This window comes from Arvicola amphibius, chromosome 2, assembly GCF_903992535.2.
Source record: "Arvicola amphibius chromosome 2, mArvAmp1.2, whole genome shotgun sequence".
Lineage (NCBI taxonomy): Eukaryota > Metazoa > Chordata > Mammalia > Rodentia > Cricetidae > Arvicola > Arvicola amphibius.
The window spans coordinates 8,544,585-8,571,873 of record NC_052048.2 but is presented as its reverse complement, the minus strand read 5'-3'; the positions used below and the strand labels follow the sequence as shown (position 1 = coordinate 8,571,873).

The window sequence follows — 27,289 nt, the reverse complement described above, 5'->3', positions numbered from 1 at the left end:
AAACTCTTCTATTTTTTTCTTGTTCTGTCAAACACTCCCTGCTCTTTGATGTCCTATAAGTAATGATTCCTATAAGATCTCCAACCTCCATTCTCCCTTCCTGCCCTTCATGACGCTCCATGACTCCTCAACTCTCATTGTGATCATGTGTTTCCTGATTTTAAGATACTTTCTTGGCATCTGTGACCTCTGTCATGGATAACTTTTTCCAGTTTTGATCTTTATTCTCATAACTTATTTGACATTGTTGGCCAACTTGTCATCTGTCTGCCTCCTCCTAACACCTACTCCAAACTGTTTATTGTTCACTTAATTCCCTTGGAGAAACTGTTTGACTTTCCTTCCTCTCACTCTACACAGTAGGGAGAAGAATCTGCCAGTGTTCTGCTCTATGGATTCTCAGTACATATATGTCTTCCTAAGGCAATGCCATTTATTCTTGATTTAACTTATTGTCTACCATAGATAACTCTCAAATTTAACATTTGGCTTCTATATCTCTTGTGCTACAGATTCACAATGCATCTATATTTATGTTTTTGTTTGATAGTTAATTGATTGTGCTTAAGCATTCATATATAATACTCATATACTTAAATAGATATTGATTTATAAAACTAGGCTATGTGTGTTCTAATATACATGAGTCATGACTCTTAGTCACATCAATATAGTTATTATATGAATATATTTTTCATATTTATATGTAATTAGTCTCTAGAATTTTGAGAACAAGATCCATAATCTAAATATTTATTGCACAAACCTTACTATCTTATTTTCCTTAGATAGCTGTAAAGGTATCTGAAAAGAATAACTAGTTTTACAAGAAACGAGTATAGCTAAATTAATAAGTCTCCAAAGAGTAATGTTATTTTTAATTGAATTAATCTTGATTAATTCTAACCACATTCCTATCTTCTCTTATGCACTTTTATTTTTGTTCATTAGTTTAAGTAATATGTGTACACAAATTGAAAAAAATTCTAAATACAAAGTTATAGACTAATAATCAACTACAGATGGATTGACTTAAGATCATAAGCAAATTATTCCCAATAAACTAAGATAATGTATTAGCAAATGTAAGAAGGTATATACTAAGTTGACACTTAATGATATATTAATTTCATAGTGAGGCAGGGTACAGAACATCATATAGTAAAAGAGAGCGGAGAGTAAATAAAAAAATTGATGAACATGGTAGACATGATTGAAATAGGGCTTGGTATTTCAATCTCAAGTCCAACTCTCAATATCTGTATTAGGACCACCACACTGTCAAGAAAATGCGCACGTGCACACATACACACACACAAACACACATGCACATACACAGAGTTGAGAGAGACAAAGACAGAGAGACAGAGACAGAGAAGAGAAAGTAAAGCTATTTTAAAGTAGTACAGACATAAAATAGCAAATAATGAATTTGTAATAACTTACAGAAGAAAGAATAATAAACTAAGAAGAAAAATAGAAAAAATGTATCCTAGAACATTTTTCCAGGATATATTGGTGAATCTCTAAGGGTTTAGAGATAGTGTGGTAGCATCAGAGGAGTGTAGGATCAGCAGATTAGAAGGATCTCCAATTTGAGAAGCTGCTTGCTGAACCTGCTTGTCTGGAACTGCTGCTTAATTCCCCCACTGAACAATTTTACCCCCATTGGTGCCATGGCACTCTGTTCATGGTTCTGGAAACCACAAGTATTCAAATCAATAACATTTTTCAACCATCCTAGAACTTGCTTATTAAGCATGATCCCAAGTATTATTTTCAAACTTACCAATATATAAAGGGGAGTTTTCAGATTTGGCAAAATCTTCTATGTAGGAAATGCCCAAGGGCACGATTGGAGTTTCACCAATTCCACGAATAAGATTTCCTACCATTACACATATCCACATTAAGGATTTAATTTCTTTTTCACAGTCTATATTAAAACAACAGAAAATAACATGAGCATTTTGACAGTCAAGTGTTACTGACAGTTAATTTAAATTTGTTTTTGTTTCTTGAGGCCAAAAACCTATGATGACCATCAAGTAACTTACATAACTATGCTAGCTATGAATCATTGAGTCTCCCCTATTTCATATTTTGAAATACTTATCTATGCTAATTACCACTTTACAGGAGAGATGACTTTACATCTCTTTCCAAATCAGTGTTTAGTGATAACGCATTGGTTATAAGAATTTACACCGAAATAAAGCAAGCAGTAAAACCTAGGATTTTGTTCACCTCTAGGGACTCAGCTTTCCACCAACTAGTAGTCCCAGTTAATTTATATTACACTGCATAATATCCATACAGATTTGAGGATGGAAAAAGAATCACACATGTGCTTATGTCTGTAACAATTCATGATGTAGTGATATAATACAGAGAATATTGATGGATGTTTGAATTCCCCACAGCTTCAATTACTTTGTAGAAAATAAATATTTACCTTAATAGTAAACACATTTTTCCTATAGATTTTATCTTTTACTATCAACATAATGATCCAACAATTGGTGAAAACTGGAATAACATAAACAAGGCCAAAGGGACTGGAAAGGTCAAAGGTGAAATCATTGAGTGCATGCATGCACCTTCTACATTTGTTTTAAGCTAACTGAACTGACACTCTGTAGGGAAGCTTGACTTGTTGTTTTCAGGGAAGTAGACAAAGTACTCTCTCCTTTGGATTGATCACTGAATGTCCATAAATATCCTAAGCACAATTGGGTCCTAAGCTCTAACTCTTACTTATTCCTTATTAAATTAAAATCCATTTCCATCTCTATGCATTCAAATTCTTATCTTTGATAATCATGATGATTTCTGTCTAGAGATCACAAGATAACTCTCAGCCCTCTTATAGGGAAGAACTAAAGTATCAGACATTGAAAGCTCAAGTGATTTCCTGTGGCACAAACTCCACATTGAAGATTTTAACTTATCCACCAAAATGCAAGGAACACAATCGCTGGATTTTCAAAGGTCAGTTCAGGAGAAGATAATAAGCTAACATTGGGGTAACTATTTCACCTTGCTTTGCTTAGAAGATTTCTGTAGCTTAGAGCTTCAGAGATGGCTGCTCTTTGACTCTCAAGTTATTTTGATCTCCACATAATCCCTGGGAACAGTGACATGACCTCTGTGTGGTTTTCTTTGGGGATAAATGGCTGTGGGAACTGGTGGAAGGACAGAAACCAGGTGGGATGTGAATTCCCAACAAACAGGCCCTTATCTTACAATATTCCAAGCCTTGGAGTGGTGTGGGACAATTGTCTGTATTATATTTTAAATAAAGACTGATTGGCCAGGGAAGAAGTATAGGTGGGTCAACCAGACAAGAAGTAGAGGCAGGATGATGAGAACAGGAGAATTTGGGGAAGGAGAAAGCCCATTCCTCCCACTCCGGCTCAGACCACTGAAGAAGCAGCATGTAACCTACTCAGCTGGGAAAAGGTACCGAGCCATGTGGCTAACATAGATAAGAGCAATGTGTTAATATAAGCTACAAGAGCTAATAAGTCACCTGAGCTAATGGGCCAATCAGTTTATAATCTTATGGAGGCCTACGTGTGATTTTCTTTGGGGCTTGCCAATGTGGGTTAACGGGTGGAAGAGAAACCCCAACAAACAGGCCCCTCATGTTACATTGGAGACTCCTGCAAATTCTGTGGCATTGATCTAGCATAAGAGGGAGAAGTTTTGGCCTGAGGCGTTCCTGCTGAGACAGTATCAGACTATGTATGTGTCTATGAGATGTGTTGGGTCTTTTAGCAAATATGACTTTAAAAATACTCCATAAAATGTGTTACCTTAAAGAGCATATGTGCACCATGTGTGTGCAGATGCCCAAGAAGGACAGAAGAAGGCACCCAATTCCCCAGAACTGGAATGACAGGGGTTTGAGAAAAATCTGATTACTGTGCTGGGAATAAATCAGGTCCTCTGTAAGCATGCTGTGGTCCTCTGAATGGAAATAACCCCCCTTAGGGGCTTGGGTATTAAATACTTAGTCTCTAGTAAGTGGAATTTAGGGAGGTGGAGGAAGAATGTCGCTGGAGATAGCCTTAAAGGGTTTGGAGCCTCACTCTTCTCTAGTTTGTAACATTTCCCTTATATTTATAGTTGAGATGTGAAATCCTGATTTCATGCTCCCACTGCCACTTTCCCTGCTATGATTGATTCTCATTCCTCTGGTGATGTGGGAGTCCCCTCTGTGTGCTGTCATTATCATTAATGAATAAAAAAACTGTCTTGGCCTGTTGATAGGGCAGTACTTAGCTAGGTGGGGAGGACTGGATTGAATGCTGGGAGAAAGAAGAATGGAGTCAGAGAGACACCATGGAACTTCCAGAGTCAGACATGCTGAATCTTTGCCAGTAAGCCACTGCCATGTGGCGATATACAGGTTAATAGAAATGGGTTAAATTAATATGTGTTAGCCAATAAGAAGCTAGAGCTAATGGTTCAAGCAGTGCTTTAATGAATATGGTTTCTGTGTGATTATTTCTGTTCTGGGCAACCAGGACAAACAAGCAGCATTCCTCCTACAAATTACATTCTATACCTGTGGGTTGTGACTCTTTTGGGGATAACCCTTTCACAGGGGTGAAGACTACTTGACTATATCTATCTATCTATCTATCTATCTATCTATCTATCTATCTGTCTGTCTGTCTGTCTGTCTGTCTGTCTGTCTATCTATCTAATATCTATCTATCTATATGCATACAGTTCATAAATGTAGCAAAATTACAGCTGTGAAGGAGTAACAAAACAATTTTATGGTTGGTGGTCCCCACTTTTAAAGGGTTGAGGTATTAGGAATATTGAAACCACTGCCCATGGAAGTCTATCAAACTAAAAGAAAAGTAACTAATTCATGCAATAAATACTTTAATATGGCATCTGGCTGTGTCTATGGGGCATGTATAGACACTGTTCACCATGACTCTGACATAATCATTGGATCGATCTGTTAAAAGAGTCATAAGATCTGTTGATGGAGTCATAAGACTTTCAGTATTGAGAAGGACTGACAGGTAAGAGGTGCTGTCAATTGAAGGAAGTTGGTCATCATGTTGGTATGTCTACAGAGGTTATATGTCACCAATTCCTGTATCTTGTTTACCATTCTTTCTGCCCACCGAGAAGTGAAGAACAGCATGAACCAAAGCTCATCTCACCATGAAATTCTGCTTATAAACATGGGGAAAGTGACCATAAAATGAAGCCCCCAAAACAGTAAGTAAAAACACACTTGTCCTCCCTTGAGTTGTTTGGAATTTTGATCACAGTGGAGTGAAAGTTACTAAAACAGCTTACAAATGGCAGAAGCCAGGACCACAGTGCATGAGTTCATAGGAAGTAAGGGAACCATGGCTGTTTGGTTGAACTGTAAAGCCATGCTTCTCTTAAAGAGGGAAAAGAGACTGAAAGACAAGTTCCTGTGTAGTCAATGAGTTGTGAACAGTGACAATGCACCTGCTTTTCCACGGTGCTTCAGGCGCACAGTACAGATCTGGGAAAGTTTCTGTCTGTATATCTTATTGTATAATCAATGTGATGGCTAATTTTTATCAACTTGACACAAATCTAGATATACCTGAAAGAAGGTATCTCAATTGAGGAAGTGAGAAGGAACTCAGTTGGCCTGTGGGCATGTGAATGAAACATTTTCTTCCTGGCTAATTGATGTGAGATTTCACAGAACACTGTGGGTGGTACCATCCTTGGGCAGCTGGGTCTAGGCTGTATGAGAGAGAAATCTGAGCGAGGCAGAGGACATAGCCAGTATGAAGCACTGCTTAGTGCTCTCTGCTTTGTTCTCTCCCTCAAGGTTACTGCCTTAGCTTTCCTCATGATTGGGTACAATTTGTAAGCTAGACAACCTCTTTCCTACCTCGGTTGGTTTTAGTCCATGTTTTATTACAGCAACAGAAATCCATACTAGACGAATCACATAGATCATATCATAATTCTAGATTTGTCCTTATAAATCATTTTCCCTTGTGGGACTAATTCTACAATGGTGCTTGAGTAGGTATTTTTTGCTTTTTTTTTTTTTAAAATACCCACATTAAGAAACAAAAAAGTCTTATTGAATATATTCAAACTAAGGGAGCAGAGTATTTCATGTATTTCATGTTATTGCACAGCTCACGTCCATGAGGAGGGAAATAGAGATTGTTCATTTGTCTTAGGTGCCTACTAAACCCAGTATCACATTCAAAGTCCTTCTTAAAAGAGGGTACAGTGCCTGAGTCTCTGAGAAGAAAGCAATAAGAAGTACTCATCACCTTCTGGGTCTCGTGTTGGTGTCAAGGTCTGACTTCTGTTTCCTGAACACAAGAAGCTATTTGAAGACAAGTTACTTGAAGATGAGATCATTTTCTCATATTCGTATCTGTGTGGACACAGAAAACATTCACCATGAGGACTTGAGGGCAATGAGAGCATTTACAAACCAGGGACTCCTGCTTCCTTACAAACACAGTATCCAGAGGCCATGCAGACATGTGTTCACAGCAGTCATTCTGACCATCATGAATGCCATTGCTGGGCCAGAGAGACTCAGCAGGTAAAGAAATCACTGCACAGCCTGATGACCTGAGCTCATTCCTGGAAATTACATAAAGGTGGAGGGAGAAGAGTGACTCCATAAGGTACTCCTCTGATCACCACATGTGAATACTATACCCACCATATATCCTCAGACACAGGCACATACAGGCACACAAACACACAAATAAGTAAATAAAAACAAAAATTTGTATTATGAAGCTGGGCATGTAGTTGCAGGGATGAACTCCATAGTGCATTATCAGGGTGTGGTGGTCCTTGCCTGCCATCCTAGCACTGGAGAGGAGGAAGCTAAAGTTCCCCTCAGCTATGTAGCTACTTTGAGGTGAGATTGGGCTTCATAAGAGCCTATCTGAATTAAAAACAAAACACAAGAAAACAAGCAAACAAAAAGCACAACCCAATTTAAAAACTTGAATGAATAAAAATAATAAATATTTACTAATATAAATAATTTTATATAATTGTATATTTAAGTAATATTTAAATAACAAATATTAATAAACATTTAAATAATAATTATCATCAAAAGAAATTGATTATCACCAAAGAAGTGCCCCTTCTTTATAGCTAGCTCTCAAGCCTCTACATGTAGATGAAATAGTTTTCAAGTTCTCTAATACCAACACTCTGTGAATTCTAAATGACTATTTTCTAGAAATCAGTGGGGAGATATAAAGAAAAAAAGCAAGAAAGAGAAAGAGACTCACTAAAGTATCATTGAGAAGATAAATGCTTTAGAGAGACACAAAACAACGCAACAAAATTGTTGCTCTGCATTTTCTGAGCTGTGGTCATATTCTCCCTTTCTGAGAATTCCAACATTTACTCTCATAATGCACTCATTAATTTCAACAGGAAAAAGAGTTCATACGTCACAACAAGAGGTGATAGAATTTATTTCATGACAAGGCTGTGTCATGAGAAAGAAAAAGTGCTAATGAACTTTGGTCAGAAAATGACAGACTGCAAGAGTAGAGGAGATGTGTCCAGCTAAGACTCTTCCGATTGTATGTATGCTGGATTTCCTTTGTTTCTTTTTATTTATTTATTTAGATATAAGTGTTCAACATTCTAATTTTTAAGCTGCATACTATAGAACAGAAGTCAGAACCGCTATCCCCAGAAGTGCTGCCTGGATGTCCCCACATTGCTTTCCAATGAAGTGTGGACAGGAGCCTGTGTCTCACTTCTCATGACCCAGTGAGGACAGGTCATCTTCAAAGAATTACCACCTTTGGCAGAAGGTGGGAAAACTTAATAATAGTCAAATATTTCTTGACATTAATTTGAATAACATAGAAAGTAAAAAATAATTTTAATTCCATGTGCATACATTCAGTTCCCCACAAAAATCACTGAGAGGCAAAAATATCCTTCATTTTATTCATTATCCACTCAATGTGCAGTTGTGCATTCAGCATCTATTTATTCCAAACTGACAATAAAATGGCAGAAAAAAGTCAAAATAAAAAAAGGAAATGGCCATTTCCTCAATGCAGATGGAACAGCGGGCTGTGTCCTGCCACCTGGCTCTTGCATGGTTAGCTTTACACCCAAAATAATTACACATAAACTGTATTCATTTAAACACTGCCTGACCCATTAGTTTCAGCCTCTTATTGGTTAATACTCAAATCTTGCTTTAACCCATATTTGGTAATCTGTGTAGCACCATGAGGTGGTGTCTTAACAGGAAGGATCTTATCCTGCATCCATCTCGGAGAGGAGAGATATGGTGTCTGTTTATGGTAACTGCCTGAAGCGTCTTCCTAACTTCCCTTCTTCCCAGCATTCTGTTCTGTCTACTCCACCTATCTAAATCCTGCCCTATCAAAAAGCCAAGGCAGTTTCTTATTAACCAATGAGAGTCCTCTATCAGAACCTAAAATTTAATCAAAGGCTGGAATACTTGCCGTCCCATCAGGAAATGAGGTAGTGATATTAAGAAACACCCTAGGCCCATAACCAGACAACCAGTACCAATCATGATAGGCCTGTGCAGTTTTGTTCCCAAAATACCTCACAAATATTATCAAAAAGCAGAATGTTGGATCCTGATTTTGTATCCATTCTCTTAACCTGTGACTTTTTATAGGTTAATTGAGTCTATTGATATTAAGTGATATTAATGACCATTGGTTGTTAACTCCAGTTAATTTTTTTGGTGGTAGAGTTTGTGTGTTTCCCTTCTTTGAGTTGTGCTGGTGGAGGGTTGTCAGATGCTTGTGTTATTATGGGTGTTGTTGGCTTCCTTGGTTTGTGATTTTCCTTCTAGTATTTTCTATAAGGGTGGATTGTTGGCAACGTATTGTTTAAATTTGTGTTTGTCCTGGAATATCTTTTTTTCTCCATCAATAGTGGATGCAAACTTTGCTGGGCTTGCATCCATGTTCTCTTAGTGTCTGCAGCCCATCTATCAAAGACCTTCTTGCTTTCATGGTTTCCATTGAAAAGTCAGGTGTAAGTCTGATAGGTTTCCCTTTATATGTTACTTGACCATTTTCCTTTGTTCTTTATTCTGTATGTTTTGTGTTTTGATTATTATATGGCACTGGGATGCTTTCTTTTGATCCAGTCTTTTTGGTGTTCTGTATGCTTCTTGTACCTTCATACGAATATATTTCTTTAGGTTGGGAAAGTTTTCTTTTCTAGTTTTGTTGAATATATTTTGTGGGCCTTTGAGCTTTAATTCTTCTCCTTCTTCTACCCCTATTATTCTTAAGTTTCGTCTTCTCATGGTGTCCTAGATTTCCTGGATATTTTGTGTTAAGAATTTGTTGGATTTGTGTTTTTTTTCTTTTATCAGTGAGTTTATTTCCTCTATAGTATCTTCAGTGTCTGAGATTCTTTCTTCTATCTCTTGTATTATATTGGTAATACTTGTCTCTGTAGTTCCTGTTCCTTTACCCAGAATTTCCATATCCAGTCTTCCCTCGGTTTTTGTTTTCTTCATTACCTTCATTTCATTTTTCAAGTCTTGAACTGTTTCCCTTACCTGTTTAATTGCTTTGTCTTGTTTTTCTTGGGTATCTTAGAGAGATTTATTTATTTCATCTACCTTTTTGTTTGTCATCTCCATTTCTTTTTTTTTTTTTGAACAGGGTTTCTCTGCAGCTTTTTTAGAGCCTGGCCTGGAAATAGCTCTTGTAGACCAGGCTGGCCTCGAACTCACAGAGATCCGCCTGCCTCTGCCTCCCGAGTGCTGGGATTTAAGGAGTGCACCACCACCGCCCGGCTCATCTCCATTTCTTTAATGCAGTTTTTCACCTCCTGTTTAAGGTCCTCTATTATTTTCGTAAAGTTCCATTTAAAGTCAATTTCTTCTATTTCTTCTGGAATAGGGTGTTCAATTCTTCTTGTTTCAGGATCCATGGATTCTGGTGATGTCATGTTGCCTTTCAGGTTGTTGGAGGAATTCTTGCATTGGCGCCTGCCCATCTCTTCCTTCAAATGGAGCCAGGAGAGTCTAGGTGTCTTGATCCAGTCGTTGCTGTGATTGAATCTCTGGGTGGATCTCCTCAGGGCAGGAGCAAGAACTGTTCCTGTCTGAATGGAACTCCTCAACATTGAAACAGGGATGCCTGGTAGCCCAAGGGCACCATGGACAAAAGGCGAATGTGGGGGCAGGGTGGTGTCGAGTAGAACACAGAAGACCCTGCAGCACAAGCTGAAGGAGCCTGTTCCTTTTGTGGGGGCTTTCAGGCCTGCCTGGCAGGCAGACACTCACCCCTCTGGGTGGATAGCCTTAGTGCAGGAGCAGGAAACTGTTCCTGAGCAAAGGACATTGCAGGCAATAGGGCAGGCTTGGGGGAGGCAGGGTTGTGTGTAACAAAGAAACCCTGTAGCAGGAGCTGGAGGAGGGAGGCTATGCTCTCTTCCAGGATAGTCCACCCAGGGATAGTACACACTCACCCAACCATATGGAACTCCTCAGCACTGAAACAGCGATACCTGCTAGCCCAGGGACACTGGGGATAGAAGGGCAAATGTGAGGTCAGGGCGGGGTTGAGTAGAACACAGAGGACCCTGCAGCATAAGCTGAAGGAGTCCACACTCTCTTGTGGGCCTGTGAATATCTTAAATGAAATGCTCTATGCCTCGACCATAAACACTGACCAAATAACTACTGATAAACATAATTGCAGGAAGGCAGATCTCTCAGTTTACCTAGAAGAGAGGAACAAGGCCTGGTAGTGGGAAACTATTCTGAACTAGGGAATTAATTCCCAAATATGTAATAGAAAGGGAAGTCAGATACAAAGAAAAATTTACAGCAAAAGACAGTTATTCATTTACAAAGCAATTCCTTTTGATTTAAAAAAAATCTTTATCAAAACCCTTGGCTTTGATAAGTCACTCATGAAAAGATGGCTGAGCAATTACTGTATAATGTTGCAGCTTGTAATCTCAGTGGTGCATGGCTTTAACCCCAGAACTAGATGATTATAAGACTAGAGGAGAAAGTTCTCAGACACAGTCTCATTCTGAGGATTCCTGGAAGCAGGATCACCATTTTGGACTGAGGTAGAGGTAAGAGACAGTGATTGGCTGTTTTGCTTTTCTGACCTTCAGGTTGAACCCTAATTTCTGTCTCTGAGTTTTTACTAATTGTGCTTCAACTGGCCATTCAGATTATACATAAAACAAAGTTATTGATGTATCAAATGTATCAACATCTCTTCCTTTAAAAGGGTTAAATGACAACCATCTCCAGCTGGAACAATGGACTTTGACATCAGAAAAATTACAGGCTTTAAAGCAGTGAGTACAAGTGCAACTAAATGCGCGACATATTAAAGAATTGACTCACCCTTGGAATTCTCCTATATTTATCACTAAAATGAAATCTGGGGAAATGGAGAATGTTAACAGATTTGAGAGTCATAAATACCATAATTCACCTAATGAGCCATCTATAGCCTGGAATTTCTCCTGTCTTCTCTGTTACTGAAAGAATGGTCTATTAGAGTGATTGATTTAAAAAACTGTTACTTCATCATTTCTTTAAAAGAACATGAAAAAGAAAAGTCTGTCTTTACAGTGCCTACTTAAAATAATCTGCACCCTGTTAAAAAATATCAGGGGATGTTCTCCCACAAGAGATGTTAAACTGCCAAACCCTGTGGCAGAATTTTGCACAACCACCATTGGAAACAACTTGTAAACAGTTTACTCAATCTATAATTTTCCATATTGTGGACATTATCTAACTAGATGATTCAATATAAATAACTTAGGGTATATGTTTGAATAAGTAAAGAATATTTTGCCTTATTGGTGTATTATAAATTTGTCCATAAAAATACAAAAACCATATTCTATTAGCAGGACATAAGAAAGTTTACAAAAAATTGAAGCCCAAAAAGTACAAATTAGAAGATATCAGTTGTGAATTCTTAATAACTTTTGACTTTATTGGGAGACATTAACTAGTTATGGTCAACAATTGGCATATATTAAGTAATTAAGTAATTAATTTTAAACCTTCCAATGTGACAAGGACTTAAATAGTCTTAGAAAATTATCTGATGAAGCTGAGGGATAATTATCTCTGGTAGAAAAGAAATTAAAAAATGCTCATGTGGATTGTTTGGATCCAGAGCTTGATTGTATTCGGATTATTTTACCTTCTATGATTTGTCCTTTAGCAATTTTAATTCAGAGAGAAGATCATGTCTTAGAATGGATATTTTACCATACAAAAGAGTCAAAAAATTAAAGAACTATGTAGAAAATGTTTCTGAGTTGATTCTGAGGGGAAAAATTAAGGCTTTGTCAATTAGGAATAGACCCATCAGAAATTGGAGGATCTTTTACTAAAGATGCAATTTCCTCTTTGGGGGCAGAAAATAGACATTGACAAAGAGCTTGCAGTGATTTTATATAGAGATTAGTAACAAGTAATACAAAAGCAAGAGAACTCAATTAACAAAAAGAAATAATTGGACAGTTCTCTACAATGTATGGGAACACAATTTCTGGAACCACTACATTCTATGCTGATGCAAAAAATCAGGAAAACAATTTACAAATCAGAAAATTTAAGCACAGTTGTTCAAATCTTGATGATTCTACTCAAAAGTCAGAATCATAGCCTATTTTCAAGATAATTGGATTTTTTTCAGAACCTCTTAATATAGATACTGACTCTCAATATGCAAAAAGAGTTGTTTTACATAGTAAAACTGCTGAATTTATTCTGTATAATTCAGAACTGACTTTGTTATTTATTTACTTACAAGAAATAGAAATCATCCTTGTAGCTGCAAATATTCTCCATTCCACTGGTCCCCTAGACCAGGTTTTCTCTGCCTACCCATTCCGAAAGATGAAATAACAAGTCTGAAGCTTAATATTAATTATATACACTTGAGGACACCATGTAGTTGCCAAAGGAGAAAGATGCCAACCAACCACCAAGGAAACAAGCCATGTGGAAAATGCGGCAAACCCATGGCCTCATGGCGATACACAGATTAATAGGAATGGGTTAATTTAAGATGTAAGAACTAGCTAATACATACTTCAGAGCTATTAGCCAGTGTTGCAACTAATATAGTTTGTTTGCGATTATTCAGGTCTCTGTGGCTGAGAAATGAACGGACACTCTCCTTTTACAAACCCTTATGTATAATGCATATCAGGTCTCATACAGGCCTATCAGGCATTTGAAGGGCCTGATAATTTTGCAAAATAATGAAGCAAGGGTTTTTAAAAAAAGAATTTTTCCATCACTTGGCAACAAGACAAGAAATATACAAGGCAATGTCTTACTTGTTCATTTTAGAATCAAGCAGTTCTCCCTGGAAGAAGTAACCCAAAGGCTATTCAAAGAAATGAAATTTGGCAAATGGAAGTGTTTCATTTGGTAAAATTTGGAAAATCAGTATACACCATACCATAGATACATATTCAGGTTTTCAAAGGCCAAATGCTTTGAATTCTAAAATAGCTGATTTTGTAATTATACATACGTTAGAATTTATGTCCATCATGGGGATGCCTATAAGAACTAAGACTGACAATGCATGTTTGAAGTAAAGTGAAACAGGTTTTTGCATATTAAAATGTAAAGCATATTACAGGTACACCACACTATTCTACAGGGCAAAGAATTATAGAAATATCTAATCAAACTCTAAACGATGTGCTTAGTAAAGAGAATGGGGCACTAAAGACCTCCCCAGAGACAGAATGCACAATGCTTTATTAACTTTAAAATTTCTAAATTCTAATAAGAAAGGAAAAACAGCTATAGATGACATTAGATAATGCAAAAAACTACTACTGTACTACATCAAACTCTATACATTAAAGATGTGTTGACCTCAGAATGTAAACTAGGGTATGCATTATGTTGGGGAAGAGGTTTCGCTTTCATTTCCACAGGAGAAGAAAAGCTATGGAAACCATCAAAATTGATTTAAAAAATTAGATTCAAACAAGAAAGACCTCTTGATTAGAAGAGGCAATAGTTCATCAAGCAGCATGACCATTCAATCTAAACTAACTTATAAGTCTAACAAATTCTTTTCACTTGATCAGATATAACTACCAAAAGGGAAACTCCCAAAAGTTAGGGTTGAAGCCAGGTTTTGTTCTTATCTCTCAGGAGAATGAAGACATTCAAATAAGGAATCTGAAGACTGCTGGACAAATAAGACTGCTCAAGAGAAAAGGATGAATCATGCAAAGAAAATGTCCCAATAAGAAAAAGTAGCATGGCCTATTGGTATATCACATTTTCAACAGGATAATTTTTATATAAAAAATTCCAAATGTTTGTTTCTGTTGTTCTTTACAGACATAAAATGCATTTCATTGTAGTTCCATTTCAATTAAAATTAAAGCTGACTCTGAAGTTGGAGCATGGCTGTCTCCTTCTATAACCCAAGAATGCTTTTTAAAAAAAAATCTAAAATCTCTGTATCATATCAGAAGAGCCACCTGATATGAGACGGAAGAAAAACCAAACTTACAGGCTATTTTATTGCCACTAATGTCATAAGTCTTTGGCTTTATTTAGACTCCTTAAAACTTTTATTAGCTATGGATATTATTTGTAAATTTATTAAAGTAATGGATATATGTATATATATTAAACTTTTGTCATATTAACGGTCAAAGAAAATACCGATTCTAGAAAAAGGCTTCATCTAACATCCTGTAGATAATTTGGGGTTTGAATGTCTGTTGGGTACTAGAATTTAAGTTTTTGTACTCTAGATGAACATAACATATTATGGCCCTTTAACTTCTTTGAGAACTGACATATATGACATTTAAAATGTTTACATTTTCTGCAGTAAGCCATGACTCTTCCTAACAGAGACTTTTTTGAAGTATCTGAAAGAAGAATGGAGCCCCACAGCTGTAGTGATGGGAGCGGCGGGCTGCTTCCCGCCACCAGGCTAACTTTACCCGAAATAATTACACAGAAATTCTATTCTTTTAAACACTGTCTGGCCCATTAGTTTCAGCCTGTTATTGGCTAATTCTCACATCTTGCTTTAACCCATATTTAGTAATCTATGTAGCACCACAAGAGGTGGCTTACCAAAAGAGATCTTAACCTGCCTGTCTCTAAGAGGAGAGGCATGGCAACTGCCTGAGGCATCTGTCTGACTCTGCTTTCTTTCTCCCAATTTCTGTTCTTTCTACTCTGCCTACCTAATTTTCTGTCCTATTAAGGGACAAGGCAGTTTTTTATTAACCAATGAAAGTAACACATAGACAGATGACCCTTCTCCATCATTTCCCCTTTTTCTGTTTAAACAAAAAAGAAAGGCTTTAATTTTAACATAGTAAAATTGCAAATAACAAAACAGTTATCAAGCAAGAACTACAGTTACAATATTTATATCTACTTTATCTTTTATCATAATTAAGGAAAACTATAACTATATATCTATTCTCCATCTCCATCAAAGACTCCAGAAGGATATAATATTACCTAAGCCAACAAGAAATAAGCAACTTCCAAACTCTAGAAATGACAGAGATATCTCGTTGTCTGGACAGTCACCCAAAGTTCTTTTGTACCATTGGGGCATCCATCTTCAGCCTACAGGCCCATAGTATCCAGCAGACATTTCCATGAAGCAGGAAATTCCAAAAACAGTTCTGTCAGTATCTTCTGTGTCCTGCAGAATGTCTCATAGGCTCTTTCATAAATCAGGAACCCCGAAAGACCATCTCACTTTTAGGCAAGTTTAGCAGTCCTCTCTCTGTGGGTTCTTTGTGTCCAGTTTATGCAACAGTCCAGGCAAGAGCAGTTTCTTGCCCAAATGGTTAACAAATTCTATAAGGAGCCTCTTCAATGCCCATCTTCCTCTTGAAGTAGCTATTGCTGCCAGGAGCAGATGTGTCTCATTGTCATGAAAAGCCTTAAGTTATTAAAACATTTAAAATGCCATATTCTGTAGTCTTTGAAAGCTATGAAGAATGCCTATCTGAAATATATCTATGCCCATCTAGAAAATCTAACATGACTACAAACTTGACTATTATAGATGATTATCTATTAACCTATATTTCTTAATTATACATTACATTTTTAAATAAACTATACAATCACAATAGCTTAATTAAGATCAGAAATACATATACATATCATAAAATTTACCTTAAATTTATATCATTAAGGCAAAATTTATACCAATGTAAATTATTTATATCTATATCATATCCCCCTTTAAATGTAAAAGAACATTTATAAACAATATTTGGGAATATGGATGCAGTTATTTCTTTCCAAATTGCTTCCTGCTCTATGGGGGCACTGTTATTTAAGTCTTCCATGGTATATATAACCTGTGTGCCAGGTTCATCTCAGTTGGCAGTAGAGTGAAGTAATTTTTTGAGGGTGTTCACAGCAACCTTTCAGGAGGGCATGGTCTATCATACCATATTGGGATAGAAGCAATCCACAGGGTCCCATCCTCTGTGAAAGCAAAAGCAGAAACTCTTTTCCAAAACATGATATCCTTAGCTCCAAATTCTGAGGTCAAGATACCTTTAGAACATATATGCAGGTTAGGCTTAACAGCCCATTTAATAAAATGGGATTTTTTTTTGTACTTAGCTCTTTACAGTCAAAAAATTCAAAGAAAACACAATAAAACACATTATTCAGACCCTCTGTGAATTTTCCATTTTTTCGTGGCTTATTTTTACTTTATCACTTTACTTTATTCTGTCTCCTCAAAGACTTTACCCTTTTTTTTATAAACCATTAACTTTATTTTCTATATTATTTTTCTTCTCTCTCCCAAGCCTATGTATACTCATCCAACTCTGTGACCCATTTAAAGGTCTTTTATGTCTGAATCTGTCCTGAATCTGTAATTCTAATATAATCTAATGTGAATCTGTAATTCTTTAGTATCCAGGAGCATTTCTTAAAATGCTAAGCATTTCTTAAAATCTTAAGTTACGCCAAGTAGAGTTAATACGGTACTGCCTGCTTCCTGTCCAGTCTAAACCTTAACTGCACTGTTAATATGGTAATTATGATAGTCCACCTGAGGTCAGCACAGTTCACCATGGCAGAGCAGAGCCAGAGCCACTTGTGACTGAATCAGTTGTGGCTCTAGGCTGCAGAGTGGCGGGCTGTTCTGGATGTTGGCTCCACATCTCTCCAATTTCAAAATGGAGGATGTATCATTTTCTACTAACTCTGGGGCCACCACGTAGGAGCTGCACTCAGCATTTTATGAGCTTTCTATCTCTATTACAGCCTAATTTGTTAGGCAGACCACTGTACAGCCTGGAAACATCTTTGTGTATGACAGCGGGAGTCTGCCATGCTTTCCCTCTGTGTGTGCCTAGTAAACCTGATCCAGCTGTCTGCCCAGGTGCAGGCAGAGAGCACTGAGCCATTGACATGGTCTCATAGTACTTTCTTCCCGATCCTGAGAGGGCACACAAACATCAGTCCCATAAAAGCCATTGAAATGCTTTATAGCCAGGAGAGAGGAAGGAGGTATAGGTGGAATAACCAGACAGGAAGTAGAGGCTGGTCAATGAGAATAGGAGAATTCTGGGAAAAAGGAAGCCCATTCTCTGAAGTCCTGACTGGACCACAGAAGCAAGATGTGACTGCATTGCTGAAAAACTTACTGAGCCATGTGGCTAATGAAGATGAGAATAATGGGCAAATATAAATTATAAGAGTTAAGAAGAAGCATGAGCTAATGCGCCAGTCAGTTTATAATTAATGTAGCCCTCTGTGTGATTTCTTTGGGACTTAACAATTGCAGGAACCGAGCAGGACAAAAATTCTGACAACAAAAAAGAGTAGAGGGGAGGCAGGAGGAAGAAGAATGAGGTAAGGAAGCTAAATAAATTCATTCTGACACCTAGGCAAGCAAAAGAAAGAACTGAAAACTATCCCTAGAAAGCAGAAATAGTTGAACATAATTTAAATTTTAAAATGTTCTGTGTAAGACACTTTGCTAAACATGAAAATAAAATTAATATTTACATTACTCTATCTCTTCCTCATCTGTGCTTATACCAAACAGTAGAATCCTTGTAACTGGAGTGTCTAAAGAGTCCTGATGAATGATGCAGCACAAGTTTAGGCAGATTCAGAGAATCCATTCAGGTGTCTCAACTTCCTGAAAGCAGTGTTTCAAATTCCCACTTCATAATGAACTGGATTGGATCTTAAGGAGACTGAAGGTCAAAAGATTCACAAATCATATTGGTAGAGTTGAGACCATATCTTCTAATTTCCATTTTAGCATTCCATACTTTGGGGGAGCATTGCTCTTTCCAGGGAGGAAATTCTGAGCCTCATTTCATGTAGGGAAGAGTTGAACCTAAAATTTAATCAAAGCCTGGAATACTCACCGTCCCACCAGGAAATGAGGTAGTGATATTAAGAAACACCCTAGGCCCATAATCACACAACCAGTGCCGATCATGATGGGCCTGTGCAGTTTTGTTCCGAAATAACTCACGAATACAATCAACAAAAGGTTTCCTAGGAGAATGGTATGAGAATGTAGTTTCAGTAAAGTCTTAGCAGATCATAATCAACAGCCTCTCCATTGTTCAAATAATCACATTAAGCATTCACTATACATATTTATGTATATATGTATATATATTCACTTTATAATATGTATATTTATTTGTTTATCAGTTGTGACCCTGATGAAAAGTTCTCTTCCATTCTGAAGAATACTAAATGCTCTCTTCATGAGTATGCAGCTCTTAGTAAAGCATAAAAAAGCAGGTGTCATCCTACACATCACCTCTGACCTCTTTTCTCATGCCTACTCTAACTCTATGCAGAATCAAATGGATTCATGTTTTTTTTTAACTCGGTATTCAGCTCCTTAGTTGTTTAACATGGCCATCATGATGTCTGCTTATACTGTCACATCCTTCCTTAGACCAGGCAACACTGTTAACAGAAAGGTCAGAGTCCTAACCTCCAACTGCATCTTAGGTCTAGATTGCAGGAGTCAAAACTTCAAACCAAAAATTCATCTCTGTGGTCTAGGAGAAAGCTTAGGTTTAAAACTCAGTTGGAAACCACATTCTGACTTAGAGGCCTTTGATAAACGTGCTTAAGAAATCACAGACCTACCATCCCCAGTCACAGTGGGTGGTAAGACAGTAAGACTGAAAGACCAAAGGTTGACTGGGCTGCAGACTGAGTGCAAAACCAGTCTGGGAATCTTACTGTGAACTTCCTAAAAATAAAAAGTAAATAAAGGGCTAGGCATCAATTGGTCGAATGTTTTGCCTAATATATGTGAGACTAAGGTTCATTTAATCAGTATTATTCACAGAAGAAAGAGGAATTAAAAAGAAACAAATATATAAATAAGCTCTCTACATACCTTATACTTCTAGTTTGGTAAATATTTACCATGCTCATAGTATATATACGGGAACAATCAGAAAACTCAAACACACTTTTTAATGGCTTAGAAAATATTTCAGTGATCGTAAATATCTCAAAGATATTTGAAGACTGTTTTTCTTTCAATTCTATTTCTCTCTAGTTTGCTATCTACTTAGAAGAGATGGTGCATTATTTTGAATGGTATGTGCCCTACCTATATATATTTATTATGCTGGCTCCAAGATCTGTCATTGAGATCATCATGCAGAAGGTAATGTTCCAGGACACCAATTGTTTGAACTCTGAGAATCTTTCTAGTCTATTGATGAACAACCATTAATGCACATAATCTTGTCTGAAATCTCTATTGTTTGAAAGGAAAAGCCTCCCTGCTTCACATTAGGCTTAGATGGCCTTTACATTACCTTGTAATCCCCATCAAATAATTTGTGGGAAGTTATGTGGGACAAGGTAAGGTGCTGTCTATGCCCTGGGAAGGTTGCTTGCAAAACTACCAAAACTATCATTTGGTAGGGAAAAGCCTACCAAATGCTGCATTCACTGGTCAATGATTACATTTAAGACTTCCCTTAAATCACCTGCCAGCCTGTTTTGGTATCATCATTTTCTACTTTAATTAGGACATTTTTACCTTTTGTTTAAAAACCACTAATTTCACAGAAATAAGAACTTTCCATTAACTTGGGTAGGAATTGTTTTCAATAATTATTAATTGGACATTAGCATTTGTGTTCTTGGTAGAAAACAAACTTGGTGTGTAGAAAATAATAGTGACTTGAGGGGTCATCATTCTGTCTCCAAAAGGCTTATAACCTTGTGGTTGTTGTAAATACTGCAAAAGGCGGCCATGCAACAAATAATTAATAGAAAATCAGATGTAGATAATCTTTGCCTTGTTGAAATGCATAATATTCCTTCCTGACAGGATGTTTAAAAGTTCTGATAATTATACTTCAGTGTAACTGCATTCCATTGAACTATATAGTTTCATTTTGTGCATTTAAAATATCCTAAAATCAGGTGGTATTGGCTTTTTAATAGAAGTCCTTAGCATAGAAAGATCATGACCCTCTTCCAACCCCATCCTGGTTCTCTGCCACCAGAGGGGTAAAAGACATACTCCTGAGCAAGCCACAGTCTCTACCCAATTTTTGATCCTGTACACTTCTCTAGGTTCATGTTCTAACAACTTCCACCTTCCCATAACTAAGGGCAGACTTGATCCAAACACAAACTATTTGATGGTTCACCCCTGTACACATCTCCCCATCACATTTACCTGTCTGTTTCTCCTCCCGGATCACCTTTACCCCTTCAGGATACTATCTTCCCTAGCACAATGTCTTCCACGGGATCTTGGATAATGAATGGACAGCACTTGCTGCATCTAACACACTAGAACATGACTGAATCTTTAAGAAGTCTATGTAAGACATTCATTCTGAGTGCACTGGGAAAACCCGGGACACATGTAAGACATTTTATCCTGGGAGACAAGATGGAACAACCTCAATGTGGGTTAGTTACTTCACAGTCCTGATTTTCATGGCTGTTTTGGTTGAATACATTAAAAACAATTTCACTTTGAAGGAAATAAAAACTAAGAACAAAAGGCTTCCAAGTCACTTTGTTTAAAGAAGGCATCTTTCCCTCCTTCATCCTCTCTACTGTCATATTCCAGTTCATTACCCTCATTACCCAAATCTTTGGAATTGTGTCTTACACAATGTAGACACAGGAAAGCATCCTCATCTTCCTCAGTATCTACAAGTGGAGAGCTGCCAACCTCACAAGCACAGTGGGGGCAGAGAAGCATTTGCTCCTTCCTCCAGAACACCAGTTCCTCCACGCTCCCGCAGCAACCTTCTAAAATGCTGTGAAAAGGCCTTAGTGTATGCCTGAGGTATCTAGTAATGGAATTAAATATTAATACTCTAAATCTTATTTTAATCATCAGAAAAAAGAGGCTATATCAGGGTATATGGTAAAGAATACATATTATCATGGGGACATTTAAATAAATGGTTACTACACACCCAGACCAGGCCTTTCAATCACATCAGAAAGCAAGTAATTCAGTCAGTTTAGAAAATCTTATGTAGGAAATTAGGAGAGAATATCAATAAACAATAATAAGTAAATGTAACTCACCAATCTCAAAACTCCCATTGATAAATCCAACTACAGATGTGGGGATATTGAATTGCCTCTCTATGTGTGTGAGCATGGAAATCATATAATTTGTGGATATTGTTTTGGCTAGATATGCCACTGTTAAAGTCAACAGAAACATCTAGGAAGAAAAACATTTAAGAAAAAGTGAGAACTTTGTTTTCCAATTATATATCTGCCACCTACTGACAAAACAGCCTCTACCATGACGTTTCTTTCCAAATTAAACAATTCTTGAGCATTCAAGAAACTTTAAAATGTAATCTCTCCTCTACCACAGTGTTCTCACTCTGCAAATGCAGTTAGAATAGTAGGTTTGCAGCGGTTAGTTGTGTAGAAAGGTATGTCTGCCTTTTATTTTAATCAGTGTACCTTATTCATATAGAAAGATGTGGAGCTATTCAATTTAAGACATGGTCCTTGATGGGTCTTCAGCATTATCAGGTTATCTCCAAGACAAGTGCTGTCCACTTTAAGGAAGGTAAGATGCAGAACACAGAATTAAACCAAAGCATATTCTGTTCATGTTTTCAGGAATGACTAATCTCTGGATGTCCTTGACTATAGTGATATCTTGTATGTAATATAATAAAAAAGTTTTCCAGAATATCAGAGTGCAGAATTAAGCCACTAGTCAGTCATACAGACCATGCAGTCATGGAACACACCTTTTATCCCAGCACTTGGGAGACAGAGGCAGACAGATCTCTGTGAGTTCAAGGCTATCTGGGTTATATGAGATTGTATCTATCCAAAAGAAATTTAGAGCTTACACAAAGGTAATGCCATCAGTTAAGATCACATGTCTTTAATCCCAGCACTAGGGAGGTAGAGACAGAAGTGATAAGGTTAGGTGAAAAATATTATAAGGCAGGAGGAGACAGGAGTTTAGGATCAGTCTGAGGCTTCAGAGAGGTAGATGCAGTTTGAGTTTTCAGTCAGAGCATGCAGCCTGAGGATTCATAGAGAGAATTCAATGTGAGGACTCATGGAAACAGCATCACACTTCAGTGTGAGGAATTGTTAGAGGAAAAATATCTCTCTGGTGGCTGGCTGCACTGCTTCTCTGATCTCTCAGCTTTCACCCTAATATCTGACTCAGGAATTTTATTATTAAAAATAACAAGAGTTTGTGCTATATACTTTTGGAATTAGGAAATAGCTGCTTGCCCATGGTTTTGCAACCACCAGCATAGGCTGCAGTTACACACAGCCAGAGTCACCACCTCACCGACTAGGTTTTCCTTTCTTCTCTCCTGGTTGATTTTCTGGACACCCCTTCTCTGACCACTGCTTGAACCTGCTCAGGCTTCTACTGTGCTATGCAGCAACAGTCAGCCTCACCGTTCACCATCATCTGAATTCTCATTGGTGGCTGATTTGTTGAGACAATTGGGTTCCTTAAAGGAAGAATTTGTTAAAAGGGATAGCTTTTTCCCACATTAAAAGTGGAAACACTATTACGATAGGAAAGTTAGATCTCTGTATGAGTATGCAATGCATGATTTAAAACTGGAACAATTAGGTGAAGGGAGGAGAAAAGAGCTTAGTGTCAGTCTGAGGTTTCAGAGAGGCAGATGCAGTTTGAGGATTCCATCAGAGGATGCAGTTGAGGCTTGTAGATGGGGCATTCAGGACCGCACTTCAGTCTGACAATTTGGTTGAGCTAAGGTCTCTCTAGTAGCTAGCTGCACTGCTTCTCTGCTCTCTTAGCTTTCACCCCTTAATAGATATCTGACTCTGGGTTTTTATTATAAGAATGATTAGAATTTGTGCTGTCCTTGACTAGTTCAACATTTTGTCCTCCTTATATTCTTGAGAAAAACAAGCTACAGTCTCACTCCTGGAGGCAATAGTTGCAGCAAAGTGACGTGTTTTATTTTTCTTGCTGGGGCAATATGCACAAAACGCTTTATAACAGTAGTCTAAGTAGTGTTAAAAACGATCTGTATCTTCAGTTCCAGGGAATTCAACACCTTCTTCTAACCTCCAAGGATGCAAGACACACAAGTGGTACACCAACATACATGGGGGCAAAACAACCATATACATAAAAAAACATAAATTGAAAGTAATTAAGATATTTAACAGTGGAGAAGGAGTTATAGATTAGGGATAAAAGATTTGCCCATTGTTTTGAGCATCTGGGTCTAATTCCCCATCCCACTAAATAGGATGGCATTGAATGGTGAGCACTCACAGACATACAGAAACAGACACAGAGAGGGATACACATACAAACAGGTCTCAGAATGATGGTTTTGTCTTAAAATGTAGGACTACCACTATCCTTTTGAGATGAAGTACAAACATGTTGCACAAATTGTTCAAAGTGACACATCTGGTAGACATCTTTCAAAGGTTAAGATCCATGGGCCCTGGGCTCTTCAGAATGTGAGAACTGAAGGATAACATGAGGGGTTGGGTTTCAATAATTCACGCATCACTGCAGGTAAAACACACTTCCCAGGGCTGAGTCTGAGGCCTCCTCTCATTTATTATTGTATTAATTATGTGTGGAGTTCACTACAGGTGAATAAGGTAAATGAGCTTGTGATTGGATAACTTGGGAGGCAGCAGCTTAGAGAGGAGCCTGGGAGGGGCTCTGCAGAGACTAGGCAGTGCTCAGATACCTTGGATTAATACATGTTTACTTTTGGTGATCACACAAACATGTCTTTAGAACTGTGAGGACAACTCTCTTAAAAACTACTGAAAACCACTCAAATAGTAAACAGAATGGATATTTTGTCTTACAAAATGATTGCAATATTGTCAAAACTCATAGAATATATTAATCTGACTAGACCATGAGCTCATCATTACATATTAATAAACACAGCACTTCTACTTGGGAACTGTTCCTAGCTGTGACCCCTGATCTTTTGTCAAAAACCCCTGAGAACTGAGCACTGGCTGGACCTCTGATCTCAGGCCAAATTCCAGCGCAGTATAATACACATATGAAACATTATAAGCCTCATGCTCCTTTAAGACCCCCTAAAACAGTGATTCTCAATTTTCCTAATGATGCACCCTTTAATACAGTTCCTCATGTTCATGAAATTATTTTTATTTGCTACTTCATAGCTTTAATTTTTCTACTGTTATGAATTGTAAAGTAAACAGTTGTGGTTTCCAATGATCCTAGGTGACTCCTGTGAAAGGGTCTTCAACCCCTAAAGGGTCTCAGATCATAGGTTGAGAATCTGTACTCTAGTTATTCTGAAAAATCTTTCTAGTTAAATAATCCTAGTTAGACAACCATAATAATAAAGTCAACTTCTTTAAGGCAATCAATTAAGAACACATTAGATAAAATAGTTTTTATGATGGAAAACTTCATATAAGCTGAACAATGATCCAAGGATTTTCAGTGTTTGCTTTAAAAAATTGTCATGCATATATACATGCACATATATCTAAACAATTCATACCTTCATTTTTGAAAAACATGTCACCCCATGGGTTGCAACACTTTTTCCAGGTTCTCCCATGTTCTTCTAATGGTTTCCAGATTTTTATATTTTAAATGTCTTACTTCTTCCTTTTCAAAAAAGCAAACAATTGTTAATTAAATTATTTACTGAGCTGTAATAAATCATTCTAAAATTTAAAAATAAAAGCTTTCATAGTACCTTCACCTGGCATTAGATGGAGAAAATGACAGAGCCCCACATAGGAGCACCGGACTGAGATCCCAAGATCCCGATGAGGAGCAAAAGGAGGGAAATCATGAGCAAGGAAGTCAGGACCGTGAGGAGTGCGTGTACCCATTGAGACGGTGGGACAGATCTAACAGGAGACCACCAAGTCCAGTTGGAATGGAACTGATGGAACAGGGGACCAAACCGGGCTCTCTGAATGTGGCTGACGGTGGAGGAGGACTGAGAAACCAAGGACAACGGCAATGAACATGAACTCTACAGCATGGATGGGCTCACTGTGAGCCTTGTCAGTTTGGTTGCTCACCTTCCTGGACTTAGGGGGAGCTGGGAGGACCTTGGACTTAACATAGTGAAGGGAACCCTGATGGCTCTTTGTCTTGGAGAGGGGTGGAGTGGGGGTATGGGTGGAAGGGAGCAGAGGGAAGGGGGAGGAGATAGAAATCTTTAATAAAAAAATGAGAAAAAAAAGCTTTCATAGTTCTCTTAGTCATGATTGCTATTGTTGTGATAAAATACCAAGACAAATCAACTTAAGTGGAAAGGTTTTATTTTAACTTACAATGTTAACAGTTCATCACTGTTGAAAGTCAGGGTAGAAACTCATGGCAGCACCCTGAATACAGGTGCAGGTGCAGAGGCCATGGAGAAACACTGTTTCCTGTTTTGTTCCTCATGGCTTGCACTGCCTGCTTTCTTAGACAACCCAGAACTGCCTTCCCAGATATGGTCCACCCACAGTGAGCTGGGCCTTCCCACATTAATCTTCAATCAAGTAAATGCACCACAGAAAAGACCATGACTCCTTGGGACAGTTTTTCAATTAATAGTTCCCCTTCCCAGATGTCCCTAGCCTGTGTCAAGTTGATAAAAAAAAAATGCTTCAGCACAGCTGTGAAGGTGGTTCAGTTGGTAACGTGTTTGATTCCTATGACTGAGGACCTCAGTTTAAATTCTTAGCAAACAAGTAACCTTCTGAGAAACTGCCTGTAACCCCAACACTGGGAGGACCCAGATGGCAGGATCACTGTAGTGTGCCGATCTGGTACTCTAACCAAATGAACAACCGACAAATTTGTGAAAAAACTCTATTATAAAACCTAAAGTAGAGGAAAACATTCAGTATTGACTCATCTGTATATGTGCACCTTCATCTGCATACATGCTTGCATATCCATACATATCCATATGTACATATTCACTGCATTCACATACATGTACACATAACCATTTGAATAGGAACAATTTAACTAATACCTTGAATATTATAAAATTACCTAGGAAGTTTTTATTCTGACGGATCTTGAAAATAATGCTATAAGAGAAATTTTTGTTTGCTATTGAAACTCCTTCAGTCAATAGCCTTCAAGATATCAGCTCACATGGGCATGGTCTCTTATATTATAAATGTAGCAATAATTGATTCTCTCTCTCTCTTTTGCTCTCTCAGCTGCTGGATTCAGTTCCTGTTCACTGCTTGTGCAGTGGACTGTGATCTTTGAGTCTACACCTTTATTATATTCAACTCTGAGCTAGTGTGTGCCTACGTTATAGTGTCAATCTACATTTGTTTGTTGAATTCTACTGAAAAAGTCAATGCAAATTACTTTAATTAGACTTTGGTGTTATTAAAGCATGTCTCAAAGCTTGTTAGGCTCTGATGTTAAGCTAATGAAAATGTGGTTAAAATAAAACTTTTCAATTATTTAGCAAAGCAAAAGAAATGCAGATGGTGCCCTTTGAACTTGCTTGAAGGCTACTGCCTTTAAGAACTCAAAGATATCTCTTGTGTTTGTTCTCAACCTCTGCCTAATTGTGTTCACAAAGACTGCTTTCAAGGGTTCCTTCTTGAAGTCTTTACATTCCAAACTTTCCTGGAGTCTCAATATGAGAAAAAGTATTTGAGGCACTTTGACTCATGGAAACCTAGGGAGACATAAAACTTTAATCAAGAAAACGATATAAATATAAACAACAG

At 37.5% G+C, this 27,289-nt stretch overlaps 1 protein-coding gene across 4 annotated transcripts in view; it reads right to left on the bottom strand.

Moving 5' to 3' along the window:
- The window catches only part of LOC119806703 (solute carrier organic anion transporter family member 1A5-like), a 73,667-nt gene that overhangs the window by 33,889 nt on the left and 12,489 nt on the right, over positions 1-27,289 (bottom strand). For 2 of the 4 annotated variants that reach the window (XM_038318606.1, XM_038318608.1), the window contains exons 2-6: positions 25,084-25,193; positions 21,626-21,767; positions 18,448-18,580; positions 6,306-6,412; positions 1,790-1,936 (exon numbers count right to left, since the gene is read on the bottom strand). In XM_038318606.1, coding sequence (XP_038174534.1) covers positions 1,790-1,936; positions 6,306-6,412; positions 18,448-18,580; positions 21,626-21,767; positions 25,084-25,143 — 589 coding nt within the window. In that variant the 5' untranslated portion in view covers positions 25,144-25,193. Of the gene's footprint in view, positions 1-1,789; positions 1,937-6,305; positions 6,413-18,447; positions 18,581-21,625; positions 21,768-25,083; positions 25,194-27,289 lie in introns of those variants that run through there. The other 2 variants (XM_038318607.1, XM_038318609.1) reach the window with 2 other exon arrangements.